At 37.6% G+C, this 20,490-nt stretch overlaps 1 protein-coding gene across 1 annotated transcript in view; it reads left to right on the top strand.

The window, feature by feature from the left end:
* Positions 1–2,489: 2,489 nt before the first annotated feature.
* Positions 2,490–20,490, top strand: part of LOC126470070 (protein Hook homolog 3-like) — a 204,900-nt gene continuing 186,899 nt past the window's right edge. Inside the window, exons 1-2 of the mRNA XM_050097578.1 lie at positions 2,490–2,920; positions 14,669–14,754. Of these exons, the coding sequence (XP_049953535.1) occupies positions 2,882–2,920; positions 14,669–14,754 (125 nt within the window). The 5' untranslated portion in view covers positions 2,490–2,881. The remainder of the gene's footprint in view (positions 2,921–14,668; positions 14,755–20,490) is intronic.

Raw genomic sequence — 20,490 nt, 5'->3', positions numbered from 1 at the left:
AACAATAGCTGCAGATGTAACCCAGGGAAGTGTTATCAGCTGGGAACTTAACCCCTTTACTGTTACATTGGTTATAAATCATCCAGTACTCAGTTTTGAGCCATATCAACATCACTAGTACTTTATATTGTGTCCTCTCAAATTCCTTCACTCCTTCCATGTCCATTGACATCATAAGCAATGAGCTATTGCATGTGTCAATCTCATTCCCTGTAGTTTTCGTCATCCTTCTCTTTTTGTGTTTATTTTCACTTAAAAATCAGCACAGCTACTACATTTACATCCCTTTAACTGAAACGCCAGTTCTGAACTTATCTTCTCCAGCAGTATTCAAACCATAATTATCACAATAAAGATAGTCTGTATCAAATCTTATTTACTCTTATGTTAAAAACAACTTCTTATATTTTATGTAGCTCATGGGTGCACAGGTATCACGTAAAGGTCAAGGATGCTCCACTCTCCACCTCCTTTAAGGTTTCGAAGGAATGAAATAACGATTAAGAGTAACTCATCAAGCAGACTGTATTAACTAATATGCTGGACTCGTATTCAGGAGGGACATGGTTCGTATCGCTTAAGGTCTATCCACATTCACTGATCTGTCTGCGCAGATGTTTGTGTGTGGAACAAATCGCCACAAATTTGGTGCGTCCATAAGACACAGTTACAGTCTACAGTTAGCTCGACATCTGTCGGTCTAGGTAAGAACTTTCAGTCCCAAGCGGTTACCATCTCGCAAACGATATTTCTATGCTGAGGTCTATGTTCGCATCTAGCCTTAAAAATGCCAACAAAGTGTGAGTGGCAGAAAGAACGCTACATGGTCAAAATATTGACACATTAAGCGACAAACAGTTTTCACATATTTAGATTTGTTTTTGGAAGTTGTCCACCTCGAACAAGACACAGCTTTGTGTATTACACAAGGCAGATCATCTTCAAAAACAATTCTATCTGCGAGCAGTAACACAGACGAAAGTGCTCCAATCTCAGGATGATTATTTCACCTATTTACTTCGTAAGTTACATGGCTATACCGACGACTGGTGAAATTATTTGTAAAGGGACATATGGTCATGAATATCTACTGACGCTCGTAACTCCTCATATAACACGGCAAAATACATATATGAGAAGAATATTTCCACCTGAACTGCTGATAATGATATTGTGATACCTGACAACAGGAATACATTCCAAGGATTTAGAATTTTTAGATACTAACGTCCAAACAATGCTGAGCCAAATAATACCTAACACATGCAAAGCTATAACCACTGTTCTGATGAAGGATTTTATGAAAACAAGTAAACCATCTCAGTTATGAAAGATATCTATTGCATGAAGTTGCAGATAAGATTTCCTGATGTATTTTGAACTCTGTACATTTTAATAAATTATGGGAGTTGACAATGATGATTCATTTACTTTGCTTCTGAGTGTCTGCGGTGTTTTGGTTCCCTTCTTGAAGTCTACCAGCAACCTGTTATAATTTTTTTCAAAATATAAAACTCCATTCTGGACTCTAGATAGGGATTTATAATGTATATGGAATGTTTTACTTTTAATATTGTGGTAGTGAATTATACAGTTCACTTTTGATTCCTCTTCTCATAAGTAATATTTTCCGTAAGGGAATCAATATATTGACACAGAAGAGTAAGATTACCCATGTCCCTGAAGACACTGGTGTAAGATGTTTTGGGTTAGCAACTCATCACAATATTTCGACTGCGCTCTGATGTGGAATAATTTTTTTTTTTTATTTCAGCTAGAGTGACACAAAAGATTATGGCTAGGAAAGTACTGAGTGAAAGTATGCTAGCAATCCCTTTTGCTGATCAACTTGATGAGAGAGATTTCTCAGTACAAAGCAGGCGATGAGCTACATTTTTCATATGTTCAGCAATGAAGTCCCGAAAGGTCTACGCGTATCAACCATTTTAGGATTCACCGCGTACGCGTAGTCGATAGACACTAGACCAAACCATGTACTGGACAAACAGCTGACTCGAATACGTATAGCGCACCAGATTTGCAGCGCTCTCCAGTCCACATGCTCAAGTTTGTTTGCGCGGATGTGATTTGCTCCCACAGATTTGACCAGTTTTGCTCAAACCGCCAGCTACAAGTTCCATGCTTGCACATATCTCATTTCTGCGCAAATCATCTGTCCACACGACATTTCTGCGCAGGCGCAATGTGCACCAACATTTGCGCTGACAGGTTGTTCGTCTGGGTCGGTCTTCATTCGTTCATATTGATGTGCGTCTCAGTTGTTTCCTAAAATCATTTCAATTGAATGGGTTCGATCTACCTCCAGACCCTTATCCAAAAATGGTACCTATTCGCCTGTAAATAATTCCTACTCATCGCGTAATTCTCCGTGGCGACTTGCATGGATCTTTGGCGATGGTCGCGTGGGTGTATTTTTGTAGTTGATCGTGTTTGGAGTTTGCGTGTTTTTGTACAGTATAATTAAATTTTAAAACATGATACACAGGCTTCTCTCCAGTATTTAACGTAGTTTGTACATGTGTCCATACCATGAGGTAGTTTCGTAAATTACTGCAGAAACTGTCCGTAATCTGACAAATGTCAGAGAGGTTAACGTGTGATAATGCGATAGTGAGTGCCGAATGTATAATGACATTGCAGTTAAAACATGAACAGATTATTAAATGAAAACGGAATAACATGTTGATACTGAAGTTACGTGTATTGAATAAGTCCGGGAGACCTATAAATTATGCACACTACCTCGTGTATGACACAGAGCTGTTTAAAACAATGATCACTGATCATAATCACAAAAATGTACTGTAGATAAAAAGTTAGTCACCTTATGTAGTTGTAAACAACTCAAGAAACAGCAGACATGGATAAAATTCAATTATGTGAAAGCTTGATGAAGTGGGTAAGTACCGCAAGCGAGTATGTTTACAATTTTCTGATACTTGAATTGCCAGAAACAAAAGCACTGACAGCCGAAGTTCTGACAATAATGTTAGTGATACAGACCAGTCGATAGTGCGAAAGGGTAAAAATGTCATTAGCTGAAACGTGGTGCTGGAAGTAACATGTTTCCGTGGAACACAACTGTCGTTAGTCACGCCGTTTTGTGCAGTTACTCCAGTACTGCTTTCGTGTAATCCTGTTCAAACACTTATTAAAGCAGATAGGTCACAACTGTCATTCTAAGAACATTGGAACCGAATGCCCCTCGGTCTGTTATTTGAGAGGCATTGAGATTTGAATGAAGCGAACACTGCTGTTTTGTAGAATAAAAGCCACATTACAGGGGTCTCTTTTTTTTAATGAATTCTGCAGAATTGAAAGTTTCTTTGCTGATAACACAAATAAGTTACACCTAGGACAAAAACAGCTGTGAAATTCATGTGTGCAGCAAAGTAAGAAAGTGGCATCAACAGGATCTCAACAAGGAAGCCATTCCCATTTTGTAGCGCACGTTCGTTGAAGACAACTTAGAAACTGTGTTATCAATACACAGATGGAAAAAAATACATAATTTGTAGGCAACCTTTTTTGTCACAAGTCCAACTGAATATATGGTTCTTTCCTGTATTTCTACTGCAAAGATAATTATCGTGTTATAATGCATTTGCTGTGTCAAGTGAATGTGTAGTAACCAAAAAAAGTTGGGAAATTTTCACTGCACAAGTTTCGCATGTATTTCTCACCCGACACTAGCTCTTATGTGTATCAGAAATAGTTAATATGGCCCAGTTTTTCTTATTGTAAGGGGATCATTTACTATAATGTGGATTAGCCATCATATCTTGCCAGTAGGGCCCCCATGGAATCTTGATTGTGATGACAGATTGATCTGTAGCATAGCTGGAGGTCAAGATTAATTTGGAAGGTGATAATTTGGTTGAGAGTTGGCAAAACCAATGACTATGGATGCAGAATATAGGTTGTAGCAACTAATTGACCCATAATACAGCCTAATGTTTACATTCATGCAACATTTAATGTTTCTTGCCATATTTTGCACATTTTCCATTATAAAAATTATAAATGCTATGTAAAATCGGATAACAAGTCACTGGAAAAGGAGTTTGAATAATGTTGTGTACATATATTGCACATAAACTATGAAATGTGCAAAGGTGTCTGCTATGTAACTTTTACCATATATCTGTTTAAAAAAGGTAGTTGGTATATGCAGTACCTCATAAGTAATGCATACTACACAATTAATGATTACCTAGAGGACTCAGAGTAGGGTTTAGTAATGAAAGTCAAAAACTACACCACCTTGTCACATAACAATACGCAATTGCATTGTAATGCTTCTACAACCAACTGTTCCAAGATGTGTAGTGTATGACAGTAATGTCTTGTCATTCTTCTGAGCTCAATGTGGTGCTCATCAGGGATGATGCTGAATCCCCATATCAGTATTATAATAATGTTGAAGACATATTGTTCACATTCACAAAAGCACAGTTTATGGTTAACATTAGTAAGAACTTAAAGGCGAAGTTTCCAGACTTGACTTGTTATTCCTCATGGTGTGGGAAGCAGTCAGGAGCAGTTTTGGTGGAGGTGGAAATCTGCAAGTAGGACCTAAGTACTGTTACCTGAATTTTTTCCCCCACAGTGTCAACTCACAACGTTCATTGTATAAAGTTTCTGAGAGACATCTGATTATTAATAAACTTAATACATTATACTGAAACATCCTTCAAGGAGGCCACAAAGCATGATTTATAATAAGATTTGAATAAGAAAAAAGTTGAACTGTTGCCTAATGTACGTTTTCTCAGCTAGTCACTGTGTGTATGGGTTTGAGTTGCACCATATCACTGTTGTTAACCAGAGACTGTTAGATGTGACTATACAACAAAATTACTTTCACAGACAGTGAAACAAGTGTCATTTTACTGTGCGTTGTAATAGATTTACCATTCATTTACACAAAATATCTTTAGCTCTGTAGAGAGTGCTTTGTTGGGGAACTTGGTGTTTTGAGGTGATTCTTTTCAGTCCATAATGACCCCTGTGGCAACTGTAACCAATAAAATAGTGTGATTGAAGATGGTATATTAATTACTTGCGCTATTAAGTCAGTATCATGTAAAACAGGTTATCCAGTACACTTTGGTTTATTCAGAAATTGCTAATAAATATCAGAATCTCTGCTGAAATTGATAGACTGCTATTAACTATCCAGCAGAAGGTCCTCAGGATTCTTCCCTTGCTCATCATCACTGGTGTTCCCCCTGTTTGAGCCACTAAGAATGCAAATGGAATATATGCAGTGCCTATGAGTGGCAATGTCACTTGAGTTCTCCAGTAAAGCAGACTTTATGTTCACAAGGTGTCAGATCTGGACTAAGCTTCTGCCCTTGTTGCTGATGTGTGATAAGTGTGTGGATGTTACTGTAGGATAGTCAGAGAGGGAGTAGTACATGCAGACTGTGGGTTGGAGTTTCATCTGGGTTACTGTAGTGGAAAACTGAGTAGGAAACTCAGCAAGGCCCTCCCACAGAACTGTAGGCTCTGCAAACAAGACAAGAGAACTGGGGCACTGATGAGCACACTGCCATGTGTTCCTAACCTCAACAACAGTTAGAACAGAGGAACTTCTCAATTTTACAATCACCTAACTCTATACTATTCCTTGTTGACATGTGAAATGAGTATTACTGATTATCACTTCCCAGTAAGGTCTTTGAGATGCACACAAAGCACAACACTGTCTAAATGAGTGTGCTATATACTAGTTTTTCAAAAGAATTTTGTATCCAAGGGCTCTCCTATTATTGGTTAAGTACTAGCTTGATACTTTCTCGGGCTGTTTATTGGTTGTACAGTTCTTTCAGCTGTGCTCATTAGATAATAGAAAATGTTATGAAAGCAGAAAATGAGCACTTTGTCTAAAATCTGACAGCTGACTGTCAGTATAAAGAGCTGTAATTTAATGCACACAATGAACAAGGATCATCATTTGATAATGCACACAATAATCTGTAACAACCTATGGGTATCTGGGTACCTATTCAAAACATTTCAAGATGGAATCACCACGTATATAGTTGTGAAGAAGAGAAATGCCTGGATGAAACTTTCTGGATACTTCACAAGGGATTGTAATACATCCATGTAATAGGTTGCTTCCAAACCCCACATTTGACCAATTATTGGCTACTGTTTATCAATCTGAGTACTGTACTAAGTTCAAATATTAGCAGAAATAGTGAAGGTTAAAAGGAGATCAGTAAAATTCATTGTGTGTGTCACAGAATCTCAACCAACTCCACAGTAAGCAGTAACAGAGTCCATGCATCATTATGAGTCTAACATTTTGTGATTTCACTTTTCATTTTGGGTCATGAAATATTATTTCCTTCCATGAACGTCTTGCTTAATGACAAAACTAGGATAATCGGGGTGTATGAAGAGTTCTTCTTGTGTACTGTCCCTAAATGGAGCTGTAAGGGAAGAGAAGTGTTGTGGTCCACTATGAACCGTACACCTACGATGACTTATGAAGTGCACACAAGGCTGGTCGAAAAACATTTTTGCATGTAAGTGACTTACTATTTTGTGCCCCCTTCCCCTGTTTTCCCTTGTATATTTTCACAACTAATTGTGATATGCACAGTAGACAAATCTTACACTCAAGCTATCCTCACCCCATTCAACTTGGCACCTGAAGCAGATGCTAATAATTGTGATACATCCTGTGTAGAAATGTTGCAGTTGTGGCATCTCTGGCACCCCTCTCAGTTTGGTGCCATAAGCGGTGGCTTTTGTCAGTTTGGCCTTAAACCAGCCCTGAGTGCACATGTAGAAATCACTCAATCTTAAAGTAATTGATGTACTACTTAGGTGATGTGGGGTGCATATTTGCAGTCTCCAGAGTGATATAATGTTAACTGGTCCATACAGAGTGTTGTCTGTCTGAAGTATCGTGGAAATAGGTCCAGGTTCATTAAAACAAAAATATTTTCTTTCACACATGTGGACTTGGGGGTTGTATCAACACACAAACAACAAAGACAATGAGATAGGACATGTTTTCAGCAGCAAACCTGCTCTTATAAAAATAAATGTTCATATAAAAAAATTATGCAGTATCCAGTCAGTTCAGAAGTCATCTTATCAATATAGATCTTTTGTTTCAAAATGGAAGAAGGACCCGTAGAACCTGGAAATCATTGGGAAGCTTGAAAAGTGCTGTCCACCTCATTTTAACTGATAGTATGAAAATATGAAGGTCTGTACTTGCTTTGTGGCACTAAATCAGAGTAATAAAGAGTTGCAACTGACACATTTTATGACGTATAAGTACACTTTAATCACATATTTGTAATATACAGTAAATGCAAATACAACGTAGCATAAAATAAATGGTCCATAGCAAATACTGAAATATATATGAACACAACTCTTTTTTTTTTTTTTTTTTTTTTTTTTTTTTTTTTTTTTTGTGAAACTCGACAATTTTCACTGTTGACACTCATATAAAATCACTGATAGGTCTTTTGATTTAAATTAATCACCTAAAAAGATGAATTATTTCATTTAGAAATTGCTTTATTCATATAATTTTGCAGTAGGAACAGTATTATGCTCCAAATATTGCTCTACATTTTTTGATGAAACCAAGAAAGGTTAGTTTGCTTTAGACATGACACACAGACAAGAGTTGTTGTTCCAGCTGGTTGTAGTAGGAAGGAACTGTAACACCTGTAGTAAAGTATGGAAAATAGCTTCTAACAATTCAAGGTCATTGCACAGCAACTGCAGAACATAGTGGAGGTGATTTGTCGTCATCTTCATAATCTATTTCAGCTTGTTGTTTCACAAGAACTGCACAGCTCACTAACATTTATTGATGCGTGGAAGTCAGGACATCATTGGCACAAGAAACAAAGTGTCAAAATGTTACACTTGCTGCAATATCTGATAGTATTTCATTCTCATTAGTGGAAATCAGATCCTTCTACAACAATGGACAATATACAACTGGCATTTGCCAAGAAATTCAATGCAGTATGTTAGGTTACAACATTCCAGACAGAAATAAACATCCACATTGTTGTGCTACTTAGGGTAATCTTTATAAGCACTACCAGAATTCAATTGCTGTACTTTAAAATCGGAGCAAGTCGGAGCACAGTTTCTCGACCACTGTTGGGCGTGTCTGTGAAACATTGTGTCTTGAAGGACTTGTATCTTTCCTTAACTACCCAGATAACAAGAGTGGGTATAAATACATTGCAGCACAGGATATGCTACATTCTGATAGAAGGATGGCTGTTCAGATACAACAGTTGTTAGTGGGCAAATTCTGGGACACTTGTCACATCAGGTGACTAAGGTCCTTCTACATATTTGGTCTACAGATCCCTAGCATTTCAGGTGAGAAATTGGTTCACAATTTACAAACAAAGGACACTTAGTGGGACTGGTGTACAATCTGGGAGGAAAAACACTCAACCAAATAAGAGCTTGGGTAGCTAGTCCTACCTACCAAGCTTCCATTGGTGAGGTTAAGAAAATGCATCCTATATTGCATGACATGTTTATACGAAAAATTTTCACCTTTGTGTATAAGCAGAGGTTTATGTAATTTTGGTAGGTGCGCTGAAAACAACCGTAAGAAATGGCACTCTTCTTATTCAGATTACTAGGACTTATCAAGTAGAAAATTTAATAAAGAACAATAATTACCCAGTTAAAGTTGAGCTGTATCCAACATTTGACACCAACAAAGATGTTATGGTAAGCCATGCTTATATATGTAAATGGAGCAGACTTCCTGAAAGATTGGAAACTAGAAAATGTCACAGTGTACACAACTTGATGAAAAAGGTTGAGTGTGTGCTAGAGAAAAAGTATATTAAAGCCAGTTTCACTGAAATCATCTGTGTTGTTTCAAAGGCCAACAGTTTTGTTGTAGGCCTACTACATTGACGTGCGTGTAAGGAATACACAACATGTAAAAAGTGTGGTAAGACAATCCCTGAACTGGAAATGTCAGTTTTCATTCTCACTTTCATACTTTAAGTAACCAGAGGAACACCATGCCTGGATTCAGGAAACCTCTAAGTTCACTTAAGAGAATTAAAGTAACATAGCAGATACTGTATGTTGAAGTTAAAATTTTCTAGCTTTATTGCATTATTTGCATCTAAACTCATGAAACTAGCTGTGTGAAGCATTGGCACAACACAAACAGAAATGGAAATTCCAGAACCAACACTTGCCAATGTAAGGCTAATAATAATAATAATAATAATAATAATAATAATAAACAAAATAGTGTACACTGTATAGCTAATTGACTGGGACAGTGATCATAAGTGGGAAGAGCACCTGGCAGAGGTGATCCACAAAGCAACTATTGTGTTTGTACCAAAATAAAATGTTTGCTAAGGGTAAATGTTTGCTATACAGTTAACTGACTAGTGTAGTGATCATGAATGGGTAGACCTCCTGGCAGAGGTGACTGCTGGCTATTTTAGAAGACAGGTTATTCGGTAGTGTAACAATGATTGTCAAATTAAGTTAATGGTCAAAGAGGCCTCACTGTGAAGAACCAGAAGTAAACCATCTACAGATAATTTAGAAGTGTATTCAATCTCAAGTGCTCAATCTAGAAAGATTTTTTTTAGTGAGGAGAAAGAGGCCATGATAGGAATTCCATTGTTGTATAACACCATTCTACATTATGAATAAAAGTGTGGGATTCTATAAGGAGGACTTCAGGGAAAGAATAAATATGGTCCATACTACTGTGCTGACAGATGTCACCATACTTTCCTCACCACAGGATATAGCCCAGGCAATGGCAGGATTCACACAGAGTGGGATAACAAATTTTGTAAATAACCGCTTGTGAGCAAATGCAGATTCTAGAACAATAATAGAAGTGAGGTGTCATGTTCAACTTAGTATCAAAGACTGGACAGAAAGAATGGGTGACAGACTCGTAGGTCCATACTCATTATCAGACAGATTAACAGGTACTGTTTATCACCAATTTCTGCATGACACATTACCTGGACTACAGGAGAATGTTACCCTTGCAAAAGAGACAACAGATGTGGTTTATCCATGATGGGGGACCACCTCTTAATCTACTACAGTAGGTAACATAAACGTTTAATGAGCAATGGCTTTTTAGAGGACGTCCAGTAGATGGCCTCCCAATTTACCTTAATATTAATCCTGTAGAATTCTAGCTTCGGGACATTTAAAAGCATTGGTGTATTCCCTGTTCATAGACAGTTTGGATGTGTTACATGTAGGAATATGACCTAGAGTTGTAAAACAACATTTGGCTACTGTAGATGATTGTCAGTAAGTGTAGACTACAGTAGTTTTCCTAGTAGCTTTCGTGAGTTAAGATCATGACCACATTATCTGCATGATAGGTGTGTTAATACCTATAGGGCATTACCTCATTTCGATTGCTTTGTTTGCATATGCTTTCGGTGACCTACAAGTTTCCCCTAGAAATCAGAAGCAGTGAATCATCTAGAGACTGAGTGTGGATATATAAAGGACAATGTAATCCTGTAACATACAGAACTTTTTTTCTACATAGTTATCCTCCTGTCTACTACTTAAAAATAAATAGTATTTATAGGAAAATTGAAATTGTCATTGTTTAATTCAGGTTTTATTAGAAAATTGTTGATTTTTAACATGAAACAGGGACATAGTAGTAAAACAATAAAATGCAATTTCCTCAGAAAAATGTAAACTTAACCAAAAAACCTGCTAAACAAAAACATTCAGACATCACTTCAATACTTCCTCAAGCCTATATAAAACAAATTTCTGTTATTGCTAAACAAATTTTGCATTATAATAGGAAATTCTTGCCTTTGATCATGATGAAGTTAGTGTTTTTTGTTTTTTGTTTTTTTTTTTTTTTTTTTTTTTTTTACTTATAAAATGCAATCTGTATTTTGTAAGGATGTAAAATGCACAATGGACTAACACTGAGTGATTTGGGGTTCAAATTATGTGCAAAACAAAGAAACAAAAAAATTAAGTGAAGTTGTAGGCTCCCAGTTCCTCTCACACACATTGATTTATGTTGCTTTCACTACCAATACTACCAGTGATCCTACCATTTACTACATCATTTATGTACTATGTCAAAACTACTGAACTGTAGTTTTGGGAGGGCACAGCTCTAATATGACCAAATCCAAGGGCAGCTATGAGTGTTTGCTTGAGTTCATGAGTTTCTGAGGAGGGGAACTGAGGGATATGTAAGAATGACTGGTAACCACATTAAGCACCTCCTGTAGTGTCAACTGACAGATGGCTGTGACAGGAAAGACTTTCCGATATCTCAACAAGTATTTGTAGACATATGTCTGTGGTACTTATTCCCTATTTTTGTCAAGTAATATCTGTTGTAAGAGTATGGGAGACATTTTTTAAACATCTTGTATAGCTTATAGAGCAGAGGGTCAATAAATAAAGCATAAATGGAAGACATGACTCCTCTCTAGAAGTTACCTATTAAAGTAGTGCAATAGTTACGACAGTGCTCTCATATTAGGGAGGAGTGATATTCGAATACCTGTATGGCCATCCAAATTCAAATTTTTTACTTTTTCAGAATCATTTAAGATGACTTCTAACGTGGTTCCTTCAATATTGCCACAGGCAGTATAAGTTTTTCACAATTAATCAGTATGAACTAATGATGCTTTGCTAATGACCATGATGTCAAAAAGATGCTGAAAACCTTAACCACTTTTCTTCTTTTTTGTAGTAAATAATTTTTGACACCATTTTTTAAGTTTAACGTGTATGTTCTGCTGTATTTACCGTAGGAAACTGGAACTTCTCTGTCAAAGGGTTATGACTGGATTTATGCACTTAAACACCATGGTTAAGTTTCTAATAATTGAAGCAAATGTTTCACCACATAAAAATTTTAATTTGTGGTTAGTGTAAAATATTATCCTAGTGGAATGATTCCTCTGATAATGCGACCACTAATCACAAGTATTTTATTGTTTTAAAGGCACTTAACAGCTGTAGATTCTATTACAAGCTGAAAAATTGTATTAACTGTGTAAGTTGTAAGACCGACTGGGAATTGTTGACAATTGTGGTATGACCTGACATTGATGTCTGTCAGTCTACCACAGAAATGGCTCTTGATTTATTACACAGTGCATATTTCACTGAGAACATTTCTATTTGTAATATTTGAACTTGAAACATTTATGGTACAGCATTAAATTTTATTTTTAAGGGTGCTCATAAAATTTGTTGTTTTGAAATTCATTTTGACTGAATATACTGGATATTAGCCTACCTTCTCAGAGTATTGTTACTTCTTTGAAACCACATGAATCATTTCCATTTCCCATTTTAAAACGTGATTTATTATAATATTTGCATCATGTGAAATACTGGTTCTCTCTCTCTCTCTCTCTCTCTCTCTCTCTCTCTCTCTCTCCCCCTCTCCCCTCTCCCCTCTTGGCAATATTCTGTATTGATTTTCTGCTATTTGAGCTTCTGGTTTCAGGTACATCATTTATAATATCCATCAGGAACATTACTTGTTTATCTCATATATGTGATGAGACTCCAGTGCCCATAGTTTGTCTGGTACTTTAACTTTGATAGGATGGTAGTCTTGGGTTTAAAGAAGAAATTTCCTCTGTTTGTGTACTTACTGGATTTTCCCCTAAACTCATGGAAAGAGGTTTTGTGCCTCAGAGAATGCAGTGGACTCCTTCAGTTTTTACCATTTTAAGTAAACAACAAAATTTTCTGATATACTGTTTTAAAGTGTTTGTCTGTGCAAAAACAGCTTTCTTTGTTTACTTCTTAACAAACTGAGGCTGTCTTAGATTATTTTATTCATTAGGAGTGCTCTTGTACTCAAGCTTTTCCTCAGTTTTATGGTGATTTAAATTAATACTTTGATTTCCCTGTTATCTGCACAGGCTGGGTTAAGCAGAGATGCAGTTTTACTGTTGCAGTAGCTTTTTCCTAAATGACTACTTAGTGTTATTTACACCAATACATGTAAATTGTGATGTTTGCTGAGCCCTTGTCTGAAATCTAGTGGACCAAATTAGATGTCATAATGGCATGAAATTCCTTGTTTACTTCCATTGTCTTGTTGCAATCTATTTAGTAGCTGTGCTCAGATGAATACTTCTAGAATGTTTGCTATATGTTGTAACTGTAAGATTCAATTATAAATTATCACAGTAACAAAATTTTTTTCTTGAATTCTATCTGTACAAACATTGTTGAATCAATCTACCTAGAAATCATTGTATGTAATCTATGTTATAAATATGTGGCTTATAGAATCCTGCCAGAATCTGTAATATGCCACTTTTATGATTGTCGGTATTTATATAATTTAATTCAGCTTTCCCACCCATCATTCATGACTGGAACATAGACGTAGATGTGGATTTTCTGCAACTTTGATAGCTTTACTTCCACAGTGAAAATTTTTCAAAGTATATGAAATTTCACATATAACAAGAAAGTGGCTGTCATATTTTGTTTGGGTTGTAAGCAGATGCAGCTTTTGGGGTTAGAGGCAGAGAGCAGGGGAAAGGGAAGGGAACATTAAATAAATGGGAATCAGTGTAGCTACAGCAAAGCCACTGTAACTGTGTAATTTCCTGTACTCGATCCTGATTTTTACCAATAGAAGCCTGCTGTGGCTAGAAGGTCATTGTGTTTTTTTTAATTAATATTATATTTTAGTATACTTTAGTGTCAATGGAAAATTGTGTGTACATGCTGGTGCCACAAATTGGAAAGGTGAAAACGATGATGCAATTCCACATATGAAAGAGTGCCAGAATGAGATTTTCACTCTGCAGCGGAGTGTGCACTGATATGAAACTTCCAGGCAGATTAAAACTGTGTGCCCGACCGAGACTCGAACTCGGGACCTTTGCCTATCGCGGGCAAGTGCTCTACCACCGAGCTACCGAAGCATGACTCACGCCCGGTACTCACAGCTTTACTTCTGCCAGTACCTCGTCTCCTACCTTCCAAACTTTACAGAAGCTCTCCTGCGAACCTAGCAGAACTAGCACTCCTGAAAGAAAGGATATTGCGGAGACATGGCTTAGCCACAGCCTGGGGGATGTTTCCAGAATGAGATTTTCACTCTGCAGCGGAGTGTGCACTGATATGAAACTTCCTGGCAGATTAAAACTGTGTGCCCGACCGAGACTCGAACTCGGGACCTTTTTATGACAGAGTGCTTATCAACTTATGGGTTGTGCTAGTATTCTGTGAACGACATTGAGCATTTTGCCACACCAAAATATTAATAAGTCATAAAAGGTAGGAGTATATTTAGTATGTTTTCTGTGAAGCAACCTAGTATCTTTGTTTGATGCAAGGAAAACAGATTGATTCAGCATTTGGAACTACCTGGAAATGTATAAAGTACAAAAGATTAAGTTTAGTACTTTCATTGCTTTGAACATTCTAATCCATATCACACTTTGGTGATCCATATCACACTTTGGTGTAGGATGTAGCAATAGCAGTAAAATTTAGCTAGTTTCCAGTATACAACAGATTAACATTCTTCATAGACTTTCTCCAAAAGTGTTTTAGCTTAAAAATTTCAAAGATTGAAGAAGATGTTGTTTCTTGCCGACAGCTACAAACCTTCGATGTTGACGCACCACATTCAACAGTGGAAGAAGTCAGTGATGGTGTTGCAATGGCTCAAGCATTGGCACAGATGTAAGTATGAGTATTAGTTTCATAACACCTCATTTTATTGTGTTGTTTACCAAATGAATCTTGTAGTTAACATTATTTCATGCAAATGCGCCAAAGGTAACCATTATATTACATCTGCAGTAGGAAGAATTATTGATTTTAACTGACATATGCACTTCCCTTGCCACATTTTTATCTGTGAACATGAAGGCTAATCTCAGGAGCTAGTACCGAGCGAGGTGGCGCAGTGGTTAGCACACTGGACTCGCATTCGGGAGGACGACGGTTCAATCCCGTCTCCGGCCATCCTGATTTAGGTTTTCCGTGATTTCCCTAAATCGTTTCAGGCAAATGCCGGGATGGTTCCTTTGAAAGGGCACGGCCAATTTCCTTCCCAATCCTTCCCTAACCCGAGCTTGCGCTCCGTCTCTAATGACCTCGTTGTCGACGGGACGTTAAACACTAACCACCACCACCATCAGGAGCTAGTATAGGGATGTTAATGTGGTTTTCACTGATAGCTAGACTCATTCACAAGGAAGGTTTGTGTGTATAATTTACAAAGTGTGCTTTTTAAGTGAGTACTATTCGAGAGCTCAGAGGACCATTGTCTTGTGATGTGTGTGAGGCCCAATAGTTTACTTGCATTGGTGTCAACATCAGGAAATGATTAAATATAGCAAGATTATGGAAAACATTACAACCGTGATAACAGAAGTGAGTGCCTGGTTGAGTATTACATATCAAGATATGCAGCTCTATATGAAATAGCTGGCAACCAAATACAACACTGGTTAATCCAGCAACATGTGTTTGTTGACCATGTTCCACTACAGTCATCCTGATGAAAGCTGCCTGCAACAGCAGCAACCAAAATGTTGGTAGTGTATCACACATGATGCGGTCACACCCCCAAAAGGATTTTATTGCAGTGGACAGCTGATGCCTGAGAGAAGCTCAGTTCATTTGATAAGCCACCATTTTTCTCCACTCTACCATTGGGCTTGTGTGCATTTGATACTGGGCATGTGTGGTTGTGGGGCCATTGTGAATAGTGGCAGTTATATGACATGGGAAATGTTGTCATGGCATGGACATGGATCTCTTGTACCTGTTGTGGAATGCATGATTGTTTTCAGTGTTGTGATATCTGCATGTACCTGCTATATTCACAATCTTCAACTTATAGACATTTCCAATTTTAGATGGATCTTTCCAAATAAACTTTTTTTTTTAAGTTTTAACATTCAAAATGTAATAAATGTCTGATCTTACTGCATTTCGATTTGGTAATATGAAGTATTGACTTACGTTCCCCTGACCACATCAAGATTGCTCTCCATTGAGACTAAATTTTGTGACAATCAGGATTTTTAGAACAGTTGTAGAGTCACATCTGCTTAAATTTATTTATGAAAAAAATCTCTGTGTCCTAGAGTCCTGTGTAAATTAAGTTTGGCATAATAATCAGCCATTTGGCATCTATTGCTTGATGAAGGCCTTCTTTATTTTGTGTCCATTGCTGCCATAATTACATCTTCCACTACAGTCTGTTCCCCGATACATTTGTTTATTTTGCTGCCTCCCTTGAAAATTCCCAACATAAATCTCTCCATTGATCACTGAGCAACTCTCAGTATTTGAAAGATTTTTACATTGTAACTCCATCTCTCAGTGACATAAGTAAGAATTGGTGGTGACACACACTGATCGTAAATTTTCCACTTGTGTCACATTGGTATGTGCTCACAAACTTGCTGTATTAAATTTTTGCATTCATTATTGAAGTTACTTGCACTAAGAAAAAATAAAATGGGGATCTGGGGTGGTCCCTTTTTTAAATAGCTTTTTGATGGTTTTCAGCCTTATCTTCAGGTGGGGACAGAGATTAACATTTCTATTTCTGCTTCTTGTGGCCAGTCATCTGCTTTGCTTTTTGTTTTGAAATCGTTCCATCAAGGTGCATTCTTGAGGGTATTAAGAAGGTATGATGCAGATGCACTAAGTTTGTGATTGCATTAAGAAAGCAAAGTTGTCCAAAGAGTATATGGAACAAACAGGCAGTGCCTTGTGTGTCAAAGAATGTTGAATAATAAGACAAAGATACAGATAACATGTCAAAGATTTGTATCAACCCTATACACCGAATCAAAAATACAGATAATTTATACAGTGATGTTTTCATTATTATAGGGTTTTTAAATGAACAAAGTATTTTTTAAAGTCATAACATAGTTTTGACAAATTTAAACTATTGATGAGTCAGTTTAATATATTTAATTTCTGTTATTAGAGATGAAGATGCAGTAATAAGTTATTTTATATCGTTTAGTACGCCACCAAAACTTTTCAAAAAGTTCATGAGTAGTGTCTTATCTGTGTTATTTAAATAGTCTACCTATGTTTGGTCTTGTGAGTGTTTCTATCTCAACTAGTTCATTTTCTGGCTTCTGAAGAGCCAAAGAAACTGGTACACCTGCCTAATGTCATGTAGAGCCCATGCGGGCACGTAGAAGTGCCGCAGCATGATATGGCATGGACTCGATTAACGTCTGAAGTTGTGCTGGAGGGAACTGACACCATGAATCCTGCAGGGCTGTCCATAAGTCCGTAACAGTACAAAGGAGTGGAGATCTCTTCTGAACAGCACATTGCAGGGCATCCCAGATATACTCAATAATGTTCATGTCCGGGAAGTTAGGTGGTCAGCAGAAGAGTTTAAGCTCATAAGTGTGTTCCTGGAGCCACTCTGTAGCAATCCTGGATGTTTGGGGTTTCGCATTGTCCTACTGCAGTTGCCCAAGTCCATCGGAATGCGCAGTGGACATGAATGGATGCTGGTGATGCTTACGCACATATCACATGTCAGAGTCGTATCTATACGTATCACTCCAGCTGCACTTGCCCCACACCATTACAGAGCCTCCACCAGCTTGAACAGTCCCCTGCTGTCATGGGGAGGGGGTGGGGTGGGGGGGTCCATGGATTCATGAGGTTGTCTCCATACCCGTACACATCCAACCAAGACTCATCCGACAAGTCATCAACAGTCCAATGTCAGTGTTGAGGGGCCCAGGCGAGATGTAAAGCTTTGTGTTGTGCAGTCATCAAGGGTACGTGGGTGGGCCTTCAGCTCCGAAAGCCCATATCAATGAGGTTTCATTGAATGATTCGCATGCTGACTCTTATTGATGCCCAGCATTGAAATCTGCAACAATTTATGGAAGGGTTGCACTTCCGTCACGTTGAGCGATTCTCTTCAGTCGTCATTGGTTCCATTCTTGCAGGATCTCTTTCTGGCCGCAGCAATGTTGGAGATTTGATGTTTTACTGGATTCCTGATATTCACGGTATGCTCGTGAAATGGTCATACGGAGATGCTGTGTCTCATTGCTTGTGCGCTGACTGTAACACCACATTCAAACTCACTTAAATCTTGATAACCTGCCATTGTAGCAGCAGTAGCCGATCTAACAACTGTGCTAGACACCTGTCTTATATAGGCATTGCTGACCACAGTGCCGTGTTCTGCCAGTTTGCGTATCTCTGAATTTGAATACACATGCCTATACCAGTTTCTCTAGTGCTTCAGTGTAGACTGTTATCTGTGTTGTCAAATGAATGCCTTGTGTCATAAATGTGAGTAGCTGTTGTGCATTTAATGGGGTGTTGTGTGTAAATGGATTGATATGTTCTTTGAATGTAGTCTTGAAGCTTCAGCCTTTCTGTCCAACAGGTACTCATTACACTTAAATTCGCGGATGCCACAGTTGCAAACTTTGTCTATGCTTGTTATTGTCTTGTGTGGTGGTCTATTACAAAACATATTATTGGCAGCGAAAGCAGTTCTTACATTATATGGCCTAAATACATTAGCAACACTGTGAAATGGCACAAAAATCTAGAATTCAAACTGTTCTGAAATCTGCTTGTTTGTTCTTTTTTGTTGACACAGACCTGACAGTTCCGTATCGTATGTTTGATGGCAGAATCAACACTGGGCCAATAAATGTGACACCACAATAGTGCCTTTGTTTTGCACATACCACAATGAACTGTGGGCAGGGGAGTAGTAGGAGTGGGATCACAACTCAACATTGACAGTCATCTGGGGCTAATAAGGGGCACTGTCAGCTATGTTAATTGAATATCACATAGAAAAAAGATCTGCCGTGCTGGATCTGTTCTCTCAAGTAAATGCCAGCCTTGCTGCACAGCAGACAACACCCTGTGAAGCAGCTGGTTGTGGCCCATTTTTGTCACTACCACATGCCATGATTGGTAATTTGTTGAGAGTGTGTTGCTGGTTAGTGTCCAAGGCAAAAAGCAATGTCTTGTACCTTTCAAATTCTGTATCTGGTCCACAAGGCAGGAGTGAAAGAACATTCATGTTTGTATGCTGTGTGGTAGACTGATCGTGAATTTTGTAATTGTAATTACTAAGAAACAATGCCCTCTATTCCAGGCATTGCAGTGTCTTATCAAGAAACTTAAGAGTGGAGACCAAACAATAAAACTAGAGGCTAATGGTCGATGATCAGCTGAAACTTTCGCCTCTACAGATAAACATCAATTTTATTGACATACCTGATTACCATCTCCTCTTTCTTAGTTTGCAACTAGTTTTGATGGCCTGCAGTTAATGTTGTGGTTGGAGACACAGTAGGTTGTTGTTACATGCTGTTGTCATATGTGTCAATAATACTCCGCCAGCACTGAATCTGAGTTGTTGGTAGCTAGTGTAAGGCATTTGTCTGTGGTGCTCATGCTTCTGTTTTGACAAATTTAACTCCCATTCTTTTTGGATTATTGATTGAATGAGAGTTTGAACAGCCCCCATCATAAACGTTGTATAATAATTAACTTTGCATAGAATGACTACAAGACTTTTAAGTTCTTAGGGACTGGCAAGTTGATTTATTGCGTCTACATGGTCCTGTGAGGTTCAGTATTTTATACTTGGTTCGAAAAAACTAAACTTATCGAACGGGCAATGCAGACCATAGGCTTGAAGCTTCTCAACTAATGTCCGTATGTTTTGTAAATGCTGCTGCTGTCCCCTGTTATGTTTATGTCATGTAAATTGTTTTTACTAATGAAATACCATGAATCTGTGGTTCAAGGTACTTCTGAAATTTTTTGCTAGCACCTGTTGTCCTAAATGGTAATATGTTATATTGACACATGCTGAATGAGGTGTTAATCACTAAAATTTGCTTAATTGTAGTATTCAGAAGTAACTACAAATAGTGGACAGTGAAAAGTATTTTAGAAAGATTGTGGCCCCAACCAGTTTAGCTAATAACACCTCTGGTCTAGGAATTTGATACAAATCTGTTTGACTGCACATTAACAGTAGATTTGAAATCAACACATGTTATGATTGAAGTATCTAGTTCTGCCTTAACTTTACTGCACATGGTTAATGTTCTGATTGATCTGTTAGACTTTATTTGTGACAACTATTTTCATTTCACACTGGTTTGAATGTACTGGAGATAGTAACTTTTAACTTATCTAGTTCTGCATTAACTTCATTGCACATGGCAAATGGCACTGTAAAACTTTGTTACTGCAGATTGCTTTAATGATACGTTTGCTTAAAAAACTATTGCACCATCTAATGTAAGTTCAAACGGTTACTTATACTGAGCACATATTGTATCGTGTTCTTTGAACAGAATTGCGATTGAAACCAGAGTTACTTAATTTTTAAACCAAAAGGCACAAAAGTGTCTAATCCAAAAATGTTAGTTG

This window comes from Schistocerca serialis, chromosome 3 (assembly GCF_023864345.2).
Source record: "Schistocerca serialis cubense isolate TAMUIC-IGC-003099 chromosome 3, iqSchSeri2.2, whole genome shotgun sequence".
NCBI lineage: Eukaryota > Metazoa > Arthropoda > Insecta > Orthoptera > Acrididae > Schistocerca > Schistocerca serialis.
The sequence above is the reverse complement of the archived record's forward strand: the minus strand, read 5'-3'. Positions and strand labels throughout refer to the sequence as shown.